The following is a 17,350-nucleotide window of genomic DNA, read 5'->3' as shown; positions in this document are numbered from 1 at the left end:
GGGGAGATTAGTCGCCCGCGATAAAACTCCCTGTTCGCGGGCGACTAATCTCCCCGAGTTGCCTATCCCTGCCATCCCACCGGCGAACATGTAAGTCGCCGGCGGGATGGCAGACGCGGCGGCACGATTTCGCGCAAATCGCCGAAAAAGCCTCGCGAGTCTTTTTCGGCGATTCCCTGATATTGCACCGCCGAGTCTGCCATCCCGCCGGCGACTTACATGTTTGCCGGTGGGATGGCAGGGGTAGGCAACTCGGGGAGATTAGTCGCCCGCGAACAGGGAGTTTTATCGCGGGCGACTAATCTCCCCCGTGTGCCAGAGCCCTTAAAGCAGAGTAGGTGGTTCTTCGCAGTGAGGGCAGTGAGGTTGGGGAATGCCCTTCCTAGAGATGTGGTAATGGCAGGTTCTGTTAATGCCTTTAAGAGGGGCCTGGATGAGTTCTTGAACAAGCATAGTATCCAAAGCTATTAGGATATTAAGATTTTCAGTTTATAGGCCTGTATAAGAAGTGTATATACAGTATATGCACTGGGGTTCAGTTGGAGTTAACTCAGTCGACTTTTCAGTTTTAACCCAAATGAACTAATAACTATGCCAATGAATAGCTTTTGGATGCAATCAGTTTTCTAAAGTAGGAGACTTAGACACACAGAAGGAAAATACTGCAATATGCGGGTGTTAATTCACAATACAGTTTTGGGCTCCACAGGCTCACTTGACACATGACAAAACATTTGGTGTGAATAAAGACTCATTTTGCAGTATATTCTTGCTGTGCCCAAGTACAAAAGTGGTAAAATTGGATGGCTGGGCCTACATGTAGTGATCTACATAATATGTAGATGTGGCTTTTGTATGCCTTGGTCTCCTGGTTAATGTTCCTATGAACTCAGCTATGAGTCAGCTCACTTAAAATGTTACCATGACTGCTAAGAAAGAATATTATTTAACACTTGCTATGTATTTGACTTTTCCAAGAACCTAAAATGAGCAGTGAATTCTGCATTGTTCATTTCGGAGATATGCTAAAGGGAAAAACACACAAAACAATGGCCAGCACTATTTGGCCTTTGACTGAATACAAAGTACAGTCTCCTTGGCTACCGAAATTGTGCCTCTAGTGCATGAAACCTCTAAGATCAATCTGTATTTGGCATTTTATTGCCTTTACAGATGCCTTTAGAAAATACATGTCTACGTGTCTAATCCATCCCACTGTGCTGGTATTTGATGTACCCTCAGATCTTTCTACTAACAAGCAGCAGCAGGACTGGGTTTAACATGTAATTTGGACTTGGTAAAGAAGCCTAGAGTCATCTCCCAGCACAGTCTTATCATCTATTCTATTAATGTAAAATACAAGCAAAACAGAAATCTGTCAGTTAAAGAAACAGAATTACCTTTTGTCTTTGGAAAACTTGTGTGAGAGGAGCAACTTCACAGGTCTTGTGCGCTCCGAACACTTTGCACATAGAACATGTAGGAACTTCACAATTCAGGCAATATATATTAATTTTTTCATCTTCATGCTCATCACACATTGGGCAGTCAGTCTTTCTTTCGGGCCTGTAAAAGAAAATACACAAGTGAGTTCCCTGATTATCACTCAGCACCAAATGAAGTTCCATTTTTTAATATTTTGGATGAAAAAGAGGAAAATGTATATTGTTCAAAAGCTATCATTTCTTTGTTCAAAAGAGATCTCATTTAAGTTGGTGTAGCACTATAGTAAGCTGATATGGTGAGGGTCTCTGGTGTAGAGTGAAATGGATCTCCCAAATGTCCAGGTAAATGGTACATATTGAGTAAGTCAGTATAGAAGCACTAGATGTGGAATTCTCACACATTCACTGGGCTAAAGTTTCACCCCTCGATTGAATACTTAACCAATAGTTTATATCATTTTAAGTGGCTTATTAAAGAATCTTAACAAACTGGAATATACGTACATAAGTAGCGCTTTATAAATAAAGATATACATACATACATACTATTTACCTTGCACCCGGGATAAAGACTGAATGTGGAGTGCCACCCCTGGTTTGATATATCTCAGTAAATATTGCCCTTTTACATCCTTTCCCTTGAGCCACCATTTAGTGATGGGCTGTGTGCTCCCTCAGAGATCAGCTGACAGGAAATAATGCAGCTCTAACTGTAACAGGAAGTAGTGTGGGAGCAAAAGGCAGAACTCTGTCCATTCATTGGCTGATGTGGCCTAGCATGTATGTGTGCCGTGGCTTGTTTGTGTGCACCGTGAAAGGCAGCCTTTAGTACTTACTCGATGGCACATACTACTAAAACTACTTTTATGAAAATGGTGGATTTAAATGAAGCAGGGTTTTAGATATGAGCTGTTTTATGTGATATATTTTTATAGAGACCTACATTATTTGGGGGAATAGTTTTCCTTTAAAACTTTTTTAGAGCAGGTTCACCATATATAAAACAAGCTATTAATAGGTAGAATGTGCACTGTTTGCAAGGGATGAATCAAACAACTTTCTATAATGCATTCCTATATGTTCCTTTCAATGTACAGAGCTTTTGATTGTATGCCCCTTTGTCTTTGTGCACCTTGGGCAAATGCCTATTTATCAAAATGGGCCTGGGAGGAGGCTCTGAGCTAAAGTTCAACAGTTACCCAATCTCTCACAGTTGCCATAATGCCAACAATTTTACATACAGTAGCTAACAAAGGGAGAGCAGACATGTTATAATAAAATGAAAGGCAATTTGAAAGCAAACCTGTGTTCTGTAAGGGGAATAATTATTAAAGGGTAATACAGAGCTTACTACAGTTTACTATAGAAAAATGTTACTGCTGTCTAGACATTTTAGAGGATTTTAGGCGCATACTGTATATCACAGGGTGAACTCTTCCTTTCACCCCTTGATAAATACACTTAATAAATAACATCACCAAACCGAATACTTTTAGTACTGTATTTGCTTCATTCTCACTTTGATCCAACATTTCATGATATTTCCATGAGCACATGATCAGTTTTTAAATATCACATTATTTATTGAGATAAGTAACAGCTTGCGAGCACTTATTAATCATCCGCTTCCATGAAGTATCCAATAAGCAAATGTCATATTATCAACACCTTCACTCCTTAACCTGCGCGCTGGTGAATGCTAAACTTGTAAATGTGTAATTACTATTCTGAGAGCCTAAAAACTTACTTAGAAAATCGCTCTATAAATAAAGGTGTGGATAACGATACACAATGATTAACAATAGTATTCAGTGATATCCTGATATATTTACACTGTCCAATTTGTCACTTCTGTTATTCAGTGAATTCAGTCAAAGCACAAAAAATGGCATTATAGGTGGGAAATAAAGTGGGCACCCAGCCAATCAGTGTATTAGCAGGCAATGCAGTTTGGGATGGACCATGTTGCAATCTATAATAATCATCATCATAATTAAGAAGTACTTCAGCAACAATTGGATGAGTACTAAACCATATTACAGCTTCCTTTTCTATGTAAATTTTGTGTATACTTGACACTTGTTTCGCTCTTACAAAAAACTTTTGTTTAAGGCATTATCCAGAAAGTTCCAAATTACAGGAAAGCCATATCCCATAGTCTAGTGATGAGAGAATCTGTCCCATTTCGCATCGCTAAAAAATTCTCAAAAAGATTTGTGAAACGCTAAAAAATTCTTTAGACACATTAAATGACACGCATCAAAAAAAAATTGGTCAAATAATTCAGTTGTTTAAAACTGATTTCCTTTTTCTCTGTGATAATAGAACAGTACCTTTAGCAGACCTAAGGTAGGGTGGTCCAAATTAGGGAAAAACCCCTTGTGCAAAAAAAAGTCCTGAGGATTCTGGATAACAAGTCCCATACTTGTATATTCTTAATATACAAGTATTCAAACTTACAGGACTAATGAATTGGGACCATTTTGGTGGGCCCCCCTACACAAGGGGGCAGATTTATCAAAACACGAGTTTGAATCCTGAATGGGAAAAATTCGGATTGGAAACGAAAATTTCTGAAGATCGCAGATATCACGAAAATGCTTATGAAAAAATCGTATTAGTCATGATAATATCGTATTGGCGATCCGAAAGTCACAAAATTTTTGTACCGAACGATTGTAAACAGCGGCAAAACCGATCCAATTTTTTCGCGCTAAAAATACGAAAAAGTTGCGCAAGGTACGAAAAAGTCACGAAAAATACTATTGGACCGATCGAACAAATGCTCGGAGTGTTCATGGATAAGTAAATGTGCCCCAAGTTATTGCCAGCTGGCACAGGGTTCCAGGGCTGGGTGGGCAAATAGTCCCTGCCTCTCACTCTGTGGGTAACGCTGCCTTATCACCTGTCTTTCCCCCCGTGCACTGGGCACTGACACACCAAGCAAACTATATATAGTGTAAAAAAATGATCATTGGCCCATCATGCACATTATACACAGTGAAAGTACCCTGGGGTAGCAGTATGAATGCAATGTCCACTTTGTGGTTAATTTATGTGTCATAAAATAAAACATTATTCAAGAAATCTTTCCAATTTTTTCGCGCTAAAAATACGAAAAAGTTGCGCAAGGTACGAAAAAGTCGCGAAAAATACGATTGGACCGATCGAACAAATGCTCGGAGTGTTCATGGATAAGTAAATGTGCCCCAAGGTGTTGCCAGCTGGCACAGGGTTCCAGGGCTGGGTGGGCAAATAGTCCCTGCCTCTCACTCTGTGGGTAACGCTGCCTTATCACCTGTCTTTCCCCCCGTGCACTGGGCACTGACACACCAGGGCAAACTATATATAGTGTAAAAAAATGATCATTGGCCCATCATGCACATTATACACAGTGAAAGTACCCTGGGGTAGCAGTATGAATGCAATGTCCACTTTGTGGTTATTTTATGTGTCATAAAATAAAACATTATTCAAGAAATCTTTCCAATTTTTTCGCGCTAAAAATACGAAAAAGAATTAGAAGAAAAGAAGATGGGAGCATCTTTTGAGGCACAGATCTTCACTACTAAGAGGGTAGTAGTTGCCTGGTTCTTTAAACTAAATTGATTCTTTAGTTCTACATGGAACTGTTAATCAGGTACCAGGCTTTCTGGACACCTAACTATAAGTAATGCATTAGTGGTTCCAATTGACATTCTGTTATCAGCAGACTACCGAAAGTACTCCTGCAAGCTAAAATGAACCAGATAGTGATCACATGAACATTCACAAGGCTAATTTTTTGTGTAAAATAGAAATTTTAATTTGATTATCTAAAAAAGGTCCTGTGACCTTTTATCATCTACTATGTAATAGCGGATAATACGTTTGACTACGACCTTGCTTAATAAAAATTGCACGGTCGGTTTTCTTGCCCCCAGTTTCTTTTTTTACTGAATGGAAAAGATTGCTTTGCAGTCAGCGCAGCCCCTTGGTGTAACCTGGAAAACATGTTCTTGCTTATGATGCGGTGAACTTATTTCTGTAACCCAGAACTGCTAGGCACCAGAGGTTCTTAATAAAGCTTTCATTGGCAATAACTCAACTGTTACGCAACTTACATGGTTTATTTTACAATCAGGGTATTAGCTGCACTTCATTACTCATGCAGTATGTTATAGTATAGTCTGTCAGTGAACCCCAGGCCACTGCCAAGTGCCAATCAGGTCAGCCCAGGCCAAGCTGGAGTTCAGTTTAGGTGTATTATGAGCAAGTAATAAGTTTATGACCCAAATTATCCTGTGTGAAAGGGGTATACAATGGAATCAAAGGCTCTTTCTATGCCTAGTGGTACTTTCATTATATGTGCTATATACGGAGGATATGGGGATATTAACTACACTGTATGTTGTGACAGGCAAGCAAAGCAGTTACAAAGTCATACAGTAGATGCAGAACTCTCTAATATCTGAGAAAATGTCTGCATCAAGTTCCATCATGCAGTATCCCAGTAATATCAAAGTTGGAACAGTTTCTCTGAAGTTCCTCTGAAGCTGGATAGACTCTCTCTGCTGCTGGATGTAATATTTGTTTATTGCTGAATTCCAAAATGCTTGTCACTCACACAATGAAAGTTCCATAATAGCAACTCAGAAGTAGGAAAGGTAAACAAGAACAGTGAACTAGTTGAAATGGAAGCAAGGATAATGTATTATAAATAGCTCTCAGAATCCTAGTTCTGGCACTTATAAACAGATGCAAACACAGAGCAGGAGGAACATCAGTTGTCACTTGTCTCTAGAGACATCAGTTTCGTAAGAGTCGTGCAACATACCAGTATTTATGTGACTCATGATAAACATTTTTGCAATGGGGATAATGTTGTTCATCTCAGTTTCAGAGCACCAACCAATTACCACAGTGATTTCCTTGGTCATTTTCACTGAATGAACAAAATTGATGGCTCTTTATTGTATTAAACAACAAAATTAATTGAAATAAAGACTTGGAGTGGGTCATATAACATCAACTACTGAAAAACTATGGAATAAGCTGATTTTTTTATTGTGCTTGCCCAACTTTTGATTAACTTTAAGGATCGTACTCACAAGAGTTTTTCCCTGAGATGGTCTTCGCACCTTATTCTTCCTTACGGGGCTGTACTAACACAGGTGCATGCTTACATGTGTTGGAACGCAGGAGATTGCCACCGCAGGGGAGTACAGGAAAAAATGTAAAAATATTCAATATTCAGGCTATTAAAGATGTCAGTGAAAACTAATAGAGATGTCTCTAAAGTATGAATGACCTGTGTCACATATTTCAAAATTTCTATAAACATAAAAACCAATGCACCTTAAATAAATACCTTTTTGGAGCAAAATATATAACTGCCACCTGAGATGCCAATTCAAGAGAGTAGGTGGCTGGATTTCCCCAGAGATAATCATTGGTTTCTTAACCAAAATATAACCAAAAATGTACTTGCACTCAACTGTTACCTCATTATTTGTGATGGTACAGGTATAGGACCCATTATCCAGAATGCTCAGGACCAAGGGTATTCCGGATAAGGGGTCTTTCCGTAATTTGGATCTCAATACCTTAAGTCTAATAAAAAATCAATAAAACATTAATTAAACCCAATAGGATTGTTTTGCATCCAATAAGGATTAATTATATCTTAGTTGGGATCAATTACAAGGTTCTGTTTTATTTCTACATAGAAAAATGAAATCAGTTTTGAAATTCTGAATTATTTGATTAAAATGGAGTCTATGGGAGACAGGCATTCCGTAATTCGGAGCTTTCTGGATAATGGGTTTCCGGATAAGGGGTCCGATACCTGTACAAAGAAATGTTCGAGGGTAGTCTATACCTTTATCATGAGTAACAAAGGAAGGCTACTGGCCACAGCCAAAAATTGTCATTGCACATGTCTGAATCTTAAAAAGAGGGGTTGATCTGGTTTGTGAGCTTTGTGCCTTCAGACTTGACAGCCACATGGAGCAATATGCTGTAAGGAGGCTTTATATTTTCAGTATTTCTGCCCAGGATGATAGCAATAGGGATAGTTTCTCAACTATATTTTAAGAAGCAAAATATATACCATCTGGTTGCTACTTGACATGGCAACTACAGCAATATCACAACAGGTGGCACAGTAGGCAGGTGTGGCATTAACCTAACTCTTATAAAGCTGTCTAATCTTAGCCATTGGTTCCAGATTTATACATGGAAACATCCAGTCTTAACTAAAGATTAACACTGTACTGCAAGAATGTCTTTTATATACTCTGGTAATGAAAAGTTCCTTAAATACCGTATGCCCTTTACTTGACATGCAAAACCAGAGACAAAATAATCATATTGGCTGCTCTGTAGATTCATCCCATTATTGGCTTATATCAACAGGCACCAGCATGCATTTAATTTCTGGTCCTTTTTAGATTGATGTTGTTGCTTAGACATTAATATAAAATGTTATTAACTGTCTCTGAACCTCCTTATTTGAAGCAGCTTTTAACCCAGGATTGTTGGCCATACAGTGCTCAAAGCTGTACATTATTAAGAGGGATCATTATTTATCTATGTTTTTGCACATTATATAACCATTATATTTTGGCAGACCCAAAGTCAAAACTGGAAAACTAGTTAGAAATAAACGACAAAAGGCAATCATAAAACACATTAATATAATGTAGCAGAGCAATAATTACATACTGTAGAACAGAAGATGTATATATGAAAAATACAGTTGAATAGACCTCTTCCGTACCAAATAGAAATGCATATAATAATGGGGGCAGTGTTTAAAGATATACTTGTTTGCTTTTGGGTTGAGTGCCATAACGTGGCCAAGTAACTTTAGATCTCTGTTTGTAAAGAGGAGGTTGTGTAACTATCACAGGTCAGGCTGGGCTTTGCCTGTCATAAGGGCTTAATGCAGCAATCGCTCCCTGGGCTGAGGATAGAGCTACTGAAGGATTGCCGCTGGCACTTCCTGCTAAGAAGAAAGCAGACAAGATATTACTGACTGTGAAAACTTCTGTTTCAGCTTCTGGCACCCACTATGTTTTGACTGATAAACTCCTGCACCTGCAGTGTTTGCAGACAGCTCATCTCTGACAGACAGAAGGTAGACTATAACCAAGACACAAGCAGTTCAACAACAGAGCAGTTGAAAAGAAAAGGCCCCCTTGAAATATACAACCTCCAAACCAACCCAGGCCAGACCAACCCAGGCCAACCCAAGGATCACAAAAGAATATAGAACCTAACTTTTAATATTCAACTTAAAATGCCTCATATGGCAGTATAGAAAATGTTAAAACTAGCAAAAGTCTCCTGCTCCACCATCAAACCTATAATTAGTAAGTTTAAACTATGAAACTCAAATTTACAATGACCATTTAAGTGGCTATCACCGCATTGCAACCAAAATACATAGGTGGAAAGTGCTCCTCTCCACATATTTAATAGAAGTATCAATCACCCATCTCAATAACATGCTTTCTCAGTGTTTATGGTCATGGTGGATCCCTTTATAACCATTTAATGGTCATTAGAGGCATCTTCATAATACACATCGGTTACTATATATAGTTTACAGCCACTGAAGATTCCTTCCTACTGCATAGCGCAGGGCAATAAAACAGAAAACTATTAAACATGCACAAAAGATGGTCCCTCACTCTTCCAGATCAACACATAACTCCTACAAATCCATCTTTACAGATCACAAGCTAGGGTAACTCTGAATAAGGAGTTTCTTAAATTGGCTTGTTTTCAACAGAAAATAGAAGAGAAAGAGAATAGAAATGCTCCATTTGTGGGTCTGTAGCGAGAAAATTCATACAAAAAAATCAGAACAAAAGGTGTTATTCCTAAATGAAAATCTTTTACTACTGAGCCACACTGGTTCTTGTGGCAGGTACTCAACCAGCAATGGCTTAGCTTGTTAGGTGACCAGTGAGATTGACGCAAGTGATTTGTGAGGCCTGGCTACTGTTCAATGACAACTAGTGTATATTAAAGTTGATGGAAATCTCAGCAATTGTAAATCATCCAGAGTTACTGTGAGCACCTTGCCTATAGACTATAATAAAGCAAAAAGCAAACTGTTTTTAAAGGTGCAACAGTTACAGCCTGGCTTCTTGTGTTGCGTTGCTTCAGAGGTCACATCTATTTCTGTTCTGATGCTTCATAGCAATCTGCTTTGTGGTCTCTGAAGATTGAAAATACAGTTGGAGCTAATGCAGATAGCAGAATTCAGCATTCCAGCTTAAGATATAGTGTCAAAGAAAGTGTCTGGACAAATGGTGTTGGCTGAAGTGGTGTCAACTGATTATTAGAATAGCGATAAAGTGAGGAAATGAACCCTCTTAAAATAAAATTGTAAGCCCTTGCACATCCTGTGATTTAATAAAAGAGTCTCTTTGAATTGGTGACCATTTTAGGTTTCAGCAGCACTGCGTATACTTGTAGTGCTTTAAAAATAAAGTTATACATACATACATATACATACATACATTAGAAAGCCAAAGGCCTTATATTTACTATAAAGTATTTGTGATAATACTTCTTATCATAGTAGGGGTCATTTATGAACAGCTAGGCATGGGTGATGGTAAAAAAATCATTCACAAGCTACCATGTTTTTCATACTTTTCACCGTCCCACTGTGATCATTTTGGTACCCCCAAGTGATTGTGACTTTCCTTCTCTTTTAAGTGACATTTCCCCAAAAACTATACTAGAATTACCCATCCACTTTCAAATCTTAGCACTCAACACCTAGCAATTCAGAGGACCTGAAAATCAACTGTGGTGTACAAAAATATGAACTTTTGCCCAGAAATCTGCTCCCTGTACACAGGCCAACACCATGCCTTTCAGTTCTGCTACACATAGAGAAACCAATGCACAGTCCCATGTGCCCTTAGCCTAAGGGTAAAGCTTTGATTGGCTAAAGGCCAAAAACCTCACATGCTACTCAGGGATCTCTGCAGAGCTTCAATAAATGTGTCATTTTCAAAGCAATAAACATTTTTTCCACATTCAGTGTGGCACTATATATTATTTGTCACGGCCTATAAGACCAGGCGTGTTTCTAAGGTATGGTGCATGTCCCCCTTTAGGGATTTTTGAGCATAGTCACTTGCAAACATCCAAAAGATATAAAAATCTCTAGAGCAGTTTAAAGGTTTATTAGGTAAATTCACATTTCATACACAGAGTGCATTAAAGTGTAGCCCTCACTCTAATCAGGAGGAGGATTTATTTCAAGACTCTTAATAAAACATTCTTTCTTCTCAATGACAATTCTTTGTTGGTTCCTAATCAAGCTCTGCATGCCTTAAATAGCTCTTATCTTCATCAAGGCTCTCCATTTCTACACCCGTCTCAAGCCTTTCCTTTAAAACTGACAGTTATTTTATCTGTCTATTCCTGTCTCTTCACAAACTGCAGCTACTCTGCATAGCATTCATGTCTGAAACACAGTTCATTCAACAGTCCCTGTTAGTTATTAAGGTGGGGGTGTCCAGTGATATATACAACCAGCTGTAACCTATGTTAAATAATGACAATATTTATACAACATTGGGCCAGATTCAATCCTAGGAAAGAAATGAATTAAATCCTTATTCAATTACAAAGTTCTTCATAGACTTAAATCTAGTTTTTATGTCCTAAGCCATGGGATCAGCTTTTCTCCTTAATGAAATCTGGTCCATTGTAAGGTATTAATAAGAGGGTCAAATTTGGCTCACTCGCTATGGGCCAACTGTATAGTATTCAGGCAGATATCCTGAAACTAGTCAGATAATGGATGTGACTATCGTCGTATGGTACAGTTGTTTGTGCCTCGTTCATTTGTACAGGGGTACACAGAAGTTAGAAACTTTGGATTTCATAAATGGTAATGACTTGATTAAATTATAGGTAAAGGTAGGCCTGAACAGAAATAGAAATGCAACCTTACATTCAGTAATCACGTAGGACTGTACATTTCAGAGAGATAGACACAAAAGAAAGGCTAACAATCCATTAATAAATATAGTGCTAGATGTACTTAGACTAACATGAAATTCAACAAAACCCAGTGATTACTATGGTGCATCTGATTTGTACCACTTGAAGTCTTTTTCTGCCCCTGGCAACCAGATCTGCCTCTGTAGTAATTAGAGACATAATATTTGCATCATCAGGTTTAAAGTCACTCTGCTTTATTTAAAACCAGCATTGCAATATGTGTTTTTCCTAGAGGGATGATCTGTATTCATTCTTACCTTATGTTTGTCACTTATTGTGTTTTGTCAGCTGACATCATGACAAATATATTCGGTAAACCAAAAGGGTGTAAGTAACTTATGGACAGGAATGTTATTGTAACCCATCTGCTACACTCATGTTTCCTCTTAGGAGCAGCTGTTGTCCCCAAAACCTTGCAACCATTTGCTCCAGTGGGGATATTTAAGGGCTTGGTGCATATTCTGCTTGTTTACAAGAGTTGCTCATAGTGCCATGACCTATTAGCATGCATATGAAGCCCAAGTATTACATGAATATAGGTGTTATTAACAAAGACCTGGGGCAGAAATGCAAGATTGCTAACGGGGCTCAGGAAGAGAGAACACTTTTACTGTGTGCATAGCTGGTAATGGGTAATGGCTGCACCCTGATCCTGGCACTGGATAGAAAAATCCAGCAATAGGTGCAGAGTGTAGCGTCGGCTCATGAAGGGCCTGCAACTGCTCCATAACTTGTGCATCTAAATAATATGCAACTTAGCGATGGGCAAGGGGAGGGGACGGCTGATTGTGCCTAGTAAAGCCTCCATTTATTGTTTCATTGATAGCTACACTTTGGCAACCCTCATAAGCAGGATGTTTGTATTTAGCCAAAATATACAGTACAGAATTTAAAAAAAACTCCACTAGTCTGTCTTACATAATAAATGGCAATTGCTCTGTATGTACTACTAACTAACAATGTATGTAATTACTAACAATGTATGAAAAATAAATGTATTCATTCAAGTTTGGTGAAACGGAGAAGCAAAAGCAGGTAAAAAAGAAGTCTAATGGGTAAGAAAAAAGGTAGGTGGTGATTTATTCTTTTAAGGCATGCTTCTAATTCATTATTCATTAGTACCACCTTATGATCACACAGTGTCTCAGGTTTGTTACAGTTCTCCACAATAGAACAAGCAACCCCCTAAGACAATAATCATGTACTGTGCTGGGGGACTGGGAGAAATTTTGTGTTGTATAAACAGCCACTCCACAGTCTCTGATAATCTCTGCTTATCTGAATGACATCATGCCATGGATGTCCAACCTGCAGTCTTGCAGCTATTGTTACAACTCAAGCCAGCCATGAAAACCCTTGATGGGTTAGTTGATGCTAGGTGCTGTAGTTTAAAAACAGACTAAAGGTGGCCATACATATTGCAATCTGCTTGTTTGGCAAGGTTGCCAAATGAATGAATCTTCTCTTGATACGCCCATCTAATGTAAAACGGCGGGCATGGGCGCCATCAGACCAAGAACTGTGTCAACAAGCTGATGCGGTCCCCAAACCAACAGGAAAATCTAACCTGCCTAATCAAGATCTGGATAATTTAAGGCCAGATGTTGGTTGGGTAGGCCCAACAGGGGTGCCCAACACGGGCAGACCAGCTTCCAAATCAGTCTGAAGGACCAAAATCAACAGCTGAAATGTGCCCTTGTATGGCCACCTTAAGGGTATCTCTAGTTTGGACAATGACCATAGCTCACAAAACACTGCATTAAATATCTTATATAAACCATTCAAACCCATTGTGCAATTAGAACCTATTATGTACCCCAGTACCTTGGTGGCCTACGGTTCTCTCACACTGTGGGTTACATCTATAAGCTACAAACTTTACAACTGCCTCTCTCAGCCAAAAACTGACTTCATTTGCAGGTAACTGGCTAGGAAGTATCTATTTGTCCATACAATGAGAAGTGGTTTGTAATGCAAGAGGGAGGCAGATACTGTAATTATGTTATTTGTTTTTATATTTTTCTGTTTTGTTGTGTGCCTCAATTGTTAAACCTACAATTTACAAAATCTTCATAATACAAAACATGAAAACTGGTTAAAGCACATGAAATAGATAGATATGAAACAGTGCTTATAATTTAGCAACAACCCTAGTCCTATAACCAGCAGCATTTGGGATAAATTGGTCTGGTAATGATAATGGAACATACATCTGAAAGATATTAAAGACTTTACACATGCCACTTACTAACCCTATGCAATATACTGTATAATTGCTTTTTTACAATATATTCAATTGAGAATTATAGAGCTAATTAAATGAAGTCATTAGCTAATCACAATCACTATTATAAAAACAGATATGCAACTGTTAGGGACAATGGGTAAGGTTTGGCCAAATATTCCACTGAAAGAACTAAATAAACCTGGAATCTGGCTCATTTTCCACCCAAGGTGTCTCAAACCTTGCTTATTGGCAAAAATGCCCCTGGACATAATTGACTGGGCAAACTTTATCCATGTCACAGAATGCACAGATATATCTTTTCCCTACCAGTCATTTGAACTGAAGAAGCCACTCGGATGAGTGAAAAAACTCAGAAAAGTCCAGTTGTTTTAGACTTAATTCTACTAGATACTGTATATCATGACCTGGATGAATGAGAATCTTCATAGACATAAATATCTTGTTTTCCTTACACAATGCAATGCAGTTTTACAAATACAGTGTGGCATGTAAGCTCTTGTGGATAGGGCCTTTATTACCTACTTTATTTGTCATTTGTCAGGTACTCCTATGTACAGTGCCACGGAACATGTTGCCACTACTGAGGAGCAAAACTTTTTGCCAGGTTTTGCCATGAAAAAACACCCATAGACTCACAAAAAAAAGCTGTATGTTAAAAAAAACCTCACATGGTAAGGAAAAAGTTGGCAAAAAAAAATGTGAACTTAATGCTGATTTGCCATTTGGGATCCTTATGAATCTATAACAAGGTGACTAATATGACAGTGTTCTCATACCTCTAACCATGTCACATGCACATGGAAACCCTAACAAATTTAGGGCCAAAAAGTCTTGAATCCAAAAAATTCAGAAAAACTCTGCTTTAGGATATTTACTGTTAAAAAACAAGACTAAAATGCCAATGTTACCTTGTAGATTCCTGTTTATAAATGTCAATAATATTTTCAACCAGTAAGTTCCTTTGTAGTCCATAGACCCCATGTCTGTCCAGCACCACTTCATGCCGGCACGAGGGGCAACGAAAACGTCCGCCTGATGCTACTGTGTTTCCTCCTCGTGTTGGCAAATATGGATTGGAAGCCTGAAGATGACAGCAGAGAAAAATTGGTTAAAAATTTTCTATGTGTGTTAGACACGAGAATAGATTGAGATAAGTCTGTGTCTGACACAGGTAAATACAGGTTGTTGTAATAGTAGCATCATTGTCTCAGTTATAAGTACAGTCCTTTCAGTTTACATGCAGTATATACAGATATGGGATTCTTTATACAGAAACCCGTAATTCAGAAAGTTTCAAATTATAAGAAGTCCAGCTCCCTTGGACTTCATTTTAATCAATTCACAGTTTTGAAAATGTGTCTGTGAAGGTTTTCATTCATCCAGGTCATGGTATAATCTGTAGTAATCTGTAGTAATAAGTCAAATCAACTAGACTTGCTGAATTCTCTGAACTGAGAAAGCCAGTTGGGTGACTTATTACTACAGATATTTTTGAAAATGATTCCCCTTTTCTCTGTAATAAGAAAAGTAGCTTGTACTTAATGGTAACTAAGCTATGATTAACAGGCCCAGACTGGCAATCTGTGGATTCTGGCAAATGCCAGAGAGGCTGCTGTAAGGTGCCATTCACTGTTTAGTGGGGGCTGTTTGGGCCTCTGGGTGTTTGAAATGACAGGGCCTATTCTGAATCCCAGTCCAAACATGATAATTAATCCTTATTGGATGCAAAACAATCCTATTGGGTTTATTTAATGCCTAAAATATATTTTAGTAGACTTACGGTATCCAAATTATGGAAAGATCCTTTGTCTGGAAGCCCCAGGTCCAAATCACTCCAGATAATAGATCCTATACTGTACTGTATATACATAAACTATTGTCTTTACATGTTTACATTCATGTTTGAATGTTTTTAGCACACTTAAATTATGTTGATCCAAATTATTCAAAAACTTGTGATCTGGAAAACCCCTGGCCCCAAGCATTCTTGATCCTATACCTGATTTGTTTTTTTGTACATTGAATGACTATAGCTGTCGAATAATTGTAAGCCCTTACAAGTTGGCTGCTATGTGTTTTATATTTTTGTATTGCTACTGTATTGTTCACAGTTAGGGGAAAATATTGGTGCTTTAGAAAAAAAACATTAAAAGATGTATAATGTCTGTAAATTATCATTTTAATCAGAGAAGGTCAACTGTACAGTATATGTATCCAAGGCTTCAAACTGAATGCATAAATGTCAGATTAAAGTTAGGCACTGGCCTGTTGCATGGTGGCTTTACATAGGTTACAGGACATGCCTACCATGCAGACCTAAGTTGTACTACATCTCCCAGCAGCCACGGCAGCCTCCACCTGGTGTGGGATTCTGGTATAGTACACAATAACAACACTCTGTATGAACACACTCTATGTACTTTTATGTTGGATTACCTAGAGTAGTATCTCAGGTTTACTGTTTCATATATTCTACAGTAAGGTTTTCATTTTAATGTTTAATTAATGTTTAAATGATTTTTAGTAGACTTAAGGTATGGAATTCCAAATTACAGAAATATCTGTTATCAGGAAAACCCCAGGTCTCGAGCATTCTGGATAACAGGCCCTATACTTGAATAAAATCATAACAATACTTACAGCACATGAAAGCGGTGCTTGGATTTTCTATTGATTAGATGATCAAACATTAAAATTCTTACCTGGAATATATCACTTGCGCACTTCCTACACAGATTATGCTGACAGGGAAGTATGACCACGGGTTTTGAGAACATTTCCAGGCATATTGGACATATGAGTTGCTTCTCTAGATTATCCATAGTTTGCTGCTCTTTGGAGAATGACTTGTACTGCAATGAGGTGCTCATCTCCTTTCTATTCTGAGAAGCATAAACTTTTAGGAGAACTAGGTTGTGCTGATCAGTTTCCGGGTTCCTTCCCTTCAAATAATTCCTGGACTGTGTGTGTGATCAAATGTCCAATGGGTTTCCTCAGCTCAGCTGGGTGACATTGTTTAAAAGGATCATCTGCGGAGTGCTGGGGCTGTTTTTAGTAGCAGTCTGTCACATGCTGCCATACTGCTCTGTCCATATATGAAAGTGACACCGGGATGGATTCGGACAGGTGATGGATCCCAGGCATGTCTGGTCTGCATTCCTCTGTGTGGGAATTGGAAGGAGTGGGGGCAGCTGGGTAAAAGGACATCTGGAAAGGAATCTGACAGTTGTCATTATATATATGTCTGCTTGATCTGAACAGAGGAGCCCATGTGGGAAAGGGTTTCTAAAAGCAGTACGAAGTAATAAGGAGCAGGCTAAAGCTTGTAATATTCTATTCTTATAGATTCAGCATGGCATGTGTAATATAGGGAAAGATCTGCATGTGTATTTGACTAAATGTTGTGTGTAGGATACAACACGCTGCCAGCACAGCACATCCATGAAATTACTTATGTATCCAAGCAAAACACAAACTCATAAGGGGTCATTTATAAAGTGCAGTTGCGGTTGCACAAATGTTTCCACAGTCACAAATATACACCATTTATTAAAGGCGCTTGCATCCAAAGCTCCTAGCCCTTCTGCACAGTTGTGCTGAGTGCCCATTTGTTACAAAATTGTGCGCTACAGTGCCTGTT

The 17,350-nt window shown here is 38.4% G+C and overlaps 1 protein-coding gene across 5 annotated transcripts in view; it reads right to left on the bottom strand.

Moving 5' to 3' along the window:
* Positions 1-16,778, bottom strand: part of trim55 (tripartite motif containing 55) — a 63,357-nt gene extending 46,579 nt beyond the window's left edge. Inside the window, exons 1-3 of one of the 5 annotated variants that reach the window (XM_004915176.4) lie at positions 16,413-16,778; positions 14,619-14,791; positions 1,401-1,566 (exon numbers count right to left, since the gene is read on the bottom strand). In XM_004915176.4, coding sequence (XP_004915233.2) covers positions 1,401-1,566; positions 14,619-14,791; positions 16,413-16,580 — 507 coding nt within the window. In that variant the 5' untranslated portion in view covers positions 16,581-16,778. The remainder of the gene's footprint in view (positions 1-1,400; positions 1,567-14,618; positions 14,792-16,412) is intronic. The other 4 variants (XM_004915177.4, XM_004915175.4, XM_031903834.1 and 1 more) reach the window with 4 other exon arrangements.
* Positions 16,779-17,350: the final 572 nt, after the last annotated feature.

This window comes from Xenopus tropicalis, chromosome 6, assembly GCF_000004195.4.
Source record: "Xenopus tropicalis strain Nigerian chromosome 6, UCB_Xtro_10.0, whole genome shotgun sequence".
Lineage (NCBI taxonomy): Eukaryota > Metazoa > Chordata > Amphibia > Anura > Pipidae > Xenopus > Xenopus tropicalis.
Note: the sequence above shows the minus strand (reverse complement) of the source record. Positions and strands in the feature narration are given on the sequence as shown.